The sequence below is a fragment of the Delphinapterus leucas genome, chromosome 4, assembly GCF_059928025.1.
Source record: "Delphinapterus leucas isolate spDelLeu-1000000601 "Yukka" chromosome 4, BTC_Dleu_Yukka2, whole genome shotgun sequence".
NCBI classification, from domain to species: Eukaryota; Metazoa; Chordata; class Mammalia; order Artiodactyla; family Monodontidae; genus Delphinapterus; species Delphinapterus leucas.
Genome location: NC_143132.1, coordinates 143,410,107 through 143,412,911, shown reverse-complemented (window position 1 = coordinate 143,412,911; position 2,805 = coordinate 143,410,107). Strand labels below are relative to the sequence as shown.

At 40.6% G+C, this 2,805-nt stretch overlaps 1 protein-coding gene across 1 annotated transcript; it reads left to right on the top strand.

Annotated features, from left to right (window-relative positions):
• The first annotated feature begins 1,927 nt into the window (after positions 1–1,927).
• On the top strand, positions 1,928–2,468 carry LOC149749451 (signal transducer CD24-like). The gene has a single exon (XM_089910061.1). The coding sequence runs from the start codon at positions 2,232–2,234 to the stop codon at positions 2,466–2,468; it is 237 nt and encodes a 78-aa protein (XP_089766187.1). The 5' UTR covers positions 1,928–2,231.
• Positions 2,469–2,805: the final 337 nt, after the last annotated feature.

Sequence of the window (2,805 nt, the reverse complement as noted above, 5' to 3'; positions counted from 1 at the left end):
CTATGTAAAGGGCAGGGACAACGCTGAGTCCCAGAGTTTTCTGGAACAAGGGAGAGTAGTGTTGCTGGGCCCTATCCTCCTGCTGGCTCTTTACTCCCCCTGCATCTTTCTGCATATCAACTTCATTCTTTCACATTGGCATTTGCATATGGGGGAACATGGCTCATGGCTGCTCTTTATCTCAGAGTTTTTCCTCCCAAGAGACATAGGTGATAACTCTGAGTAGCTGAGCCATGTGCCCATTCTTGGACCATGGCAGGGGATTGGGCACTAAGACTGGTTGCTTCCACTATAGCCTCAAGTTTGAGTCAGGACACTGGGTGGGGAGAGAGGCAATAGAATATTTCATAACATGGTTTTCACCACCAAAAGTGATCTTTCCTTCTTCCAACTTGTATAACCCAGTTGCTGCAACTACATCACTTCTATAAAACTTGTTGCTTATTATTCCATGTTATTTATTGACACTGCATGGATTAATGGTGGGTTATTTCTCTTTTATTGAATAGAAAGCTCCTGGAGGAAGAGAAGCCCTGTCACATAGCACCTGGAATAGCCCCCGATCTTATTTAGTGCTTCATAAATATTTGAATATCAGTCTTCCCAAAATGGGTAGGGTAGTGATTTCAAGTAGCTGTCATTTGTTTGCTTTTAGTGACATGTTTATTGAAGTATGATGTGCATACAGAAAAGTGCACAAATCATAAGTATATAGCTTGATGTAGTCTCACAATTTGGAAAATACCCATGTAAGCCACCTAGATCAAAAAGCAACATAGCAGTACCCCCTGAAGCCCTTTTGTGCCTTTTGTAATCACTACTCCTTCTAGAAGTAACCATTATAAGATGCTATTGTTTTAAATAATGTCTGACAAAGGTATCGTATCTTTTAATATGTGCTCTCTAACGGTATAAAATCCCTACATCAATGTGCTCAAAAGACCCCCATGATGTAAGCTTTTGACACTTTGCTTCACAAGCATCTAAGGCTGTGCTACACGGCAGAATCTAGCAAGGAGTAAAAACCTAATGAAGTGTTCAGCCAAGAATGCTCTCGTGAAAGGATATTAAAGATGTATGGATCATCTAGTTCCTGGAATGGGCTTGCACACAGACTAAGTAATTTTCTGGCCTCTTATTGGGGCTAGTGGTGGCTCAATGGAAAGCAAAGCATTCTGCTATGTTTTATCTGATTGGGTTAATTTTTTTAATTTTGTTTTTTGTATCTTCCTATGATATCTGATTTTCTGTGTTTTAGCAAATACTTTTTTCTATAATCTCCTTTTAAAAATGTTGTAGTATCAGAAAAACTGCTTATGGTATCTCTAGTGTTTTCTGTACAAATATAGCACCTAGATATCCTACCTTTAGCTTTTATCTCTTCAAGTCACCCAGGCAGCACACTTTCTCAGTAGCTGTCCATGGAAATCTTGATTCATGTTCATATATATGCATGTTTCTCTTGTCATTAAGGTTGGGATTAGAGAATTCTGCTTCATTTATAGTTCTAATGCAACCAAAAAGGCCAGATACTATCTGATTTCATTTTGTTTTGCCTTCAAGCTAGTATGACTTTCAGGTCTTACTTAATGTTTGTCTATTATATGGCTTTGAATTTTTTTCTGAACTTTGAATTTTAAAAAATTAGTTTTATGTTTGTGTAGCTCATGAAATTCACTAGTGAGGACTCCAAATGATGGAACTATGAACCTTAGAAAATGTGGTCCAGATTCTGATGACTTCAGAGAGAGTTCCACACATTGCCACATTCTCGTTTTGAGAACATGGAAAACTAAAGCCATTGGATATGCTGTGTTGGCTCATCTTGCAAAGCTGTTTCTGTACAGTGGGCTTTATGCTCTGTTCTTTTAAAACATCTTGAATGGAATTCTTTAATTTTGGTATTGTCCCCAGACATGTTCCAGGTTTCCATAATGAGTCTTTCATTGTAACCACTTCTCATTTTCCATTGATCCTACAGTTTTTATTGTGATTTAAAATGCCAGAGGGCCAGAAGACAAAGCAGAGTGAGGGCAAGTAGAGCATCTTGTTAATATTGCTGCTGTGCCACACAGACCAGGCTTCAGGTGTAGGCTCTGCCCTTACTAATTCTGTGGCCCTGGAACACTACTTAATACCTCTACTTCGACCTTGCCTGCGTCCGCCGGGAGCCAGCAATCCTTCACGCACCCCGCATCCAGTGAGACGCGCTGTGCACCGACGGAGCGGACATGGGCAGAGCGATGGTGGCCAGGCTCGGACTGGGGCTGCTGCTCCTGGCACTACTCTTACCTACGCAGGTTAATTCAAATCAAACAACTGTTGTAACACCTTCAAGTAATTCCTCCCAGCATACCTCAGCTGCCCCCAATCCAGCAAATGCCACCACCAAGGCAAGTGACGGTGCTCTGCAGTCAACAGCCAGTCTCTTGGTGATCTCGGTCTCCCTTCTACATCTCTACTGTTAAGAGACTCAGGCCAAGAAACATCTATCATCTATACTTCCCATCCTCTAAACCCAATTCAGATGGCATCCAGACATCCAGTGTGACAAGGGAAAAACAAAAAACAAAACAGATCTTCATTGAATGAATCTGCTAGTTCCACACCTTATTTTATTGACAGAAACTGTTGAGGATCCCAAATTTGATTGGTTTGAAGAGCATGTGAAGGGTTTGACTAGATGAATGCCAATATTAAATCTGCTGGAGTTTCCTGTACAAGATGAAGAGAGACAACATCCAAAATTAGTTAAGAGATGATTTCCTTAAATGTGGCTTAAGAAGTATGGACACATAAAACTCT

Bases quoted from the DNA above. Each gene is read 5' to 3' on its own strand.
- LOC149749451 (XM_089910061.1), top strand. From the start codon at position 2,232: ATGGGCAGAGCGATGGTGGCCAGGCTCGGACTGGGGCTGCTGCTCCTG.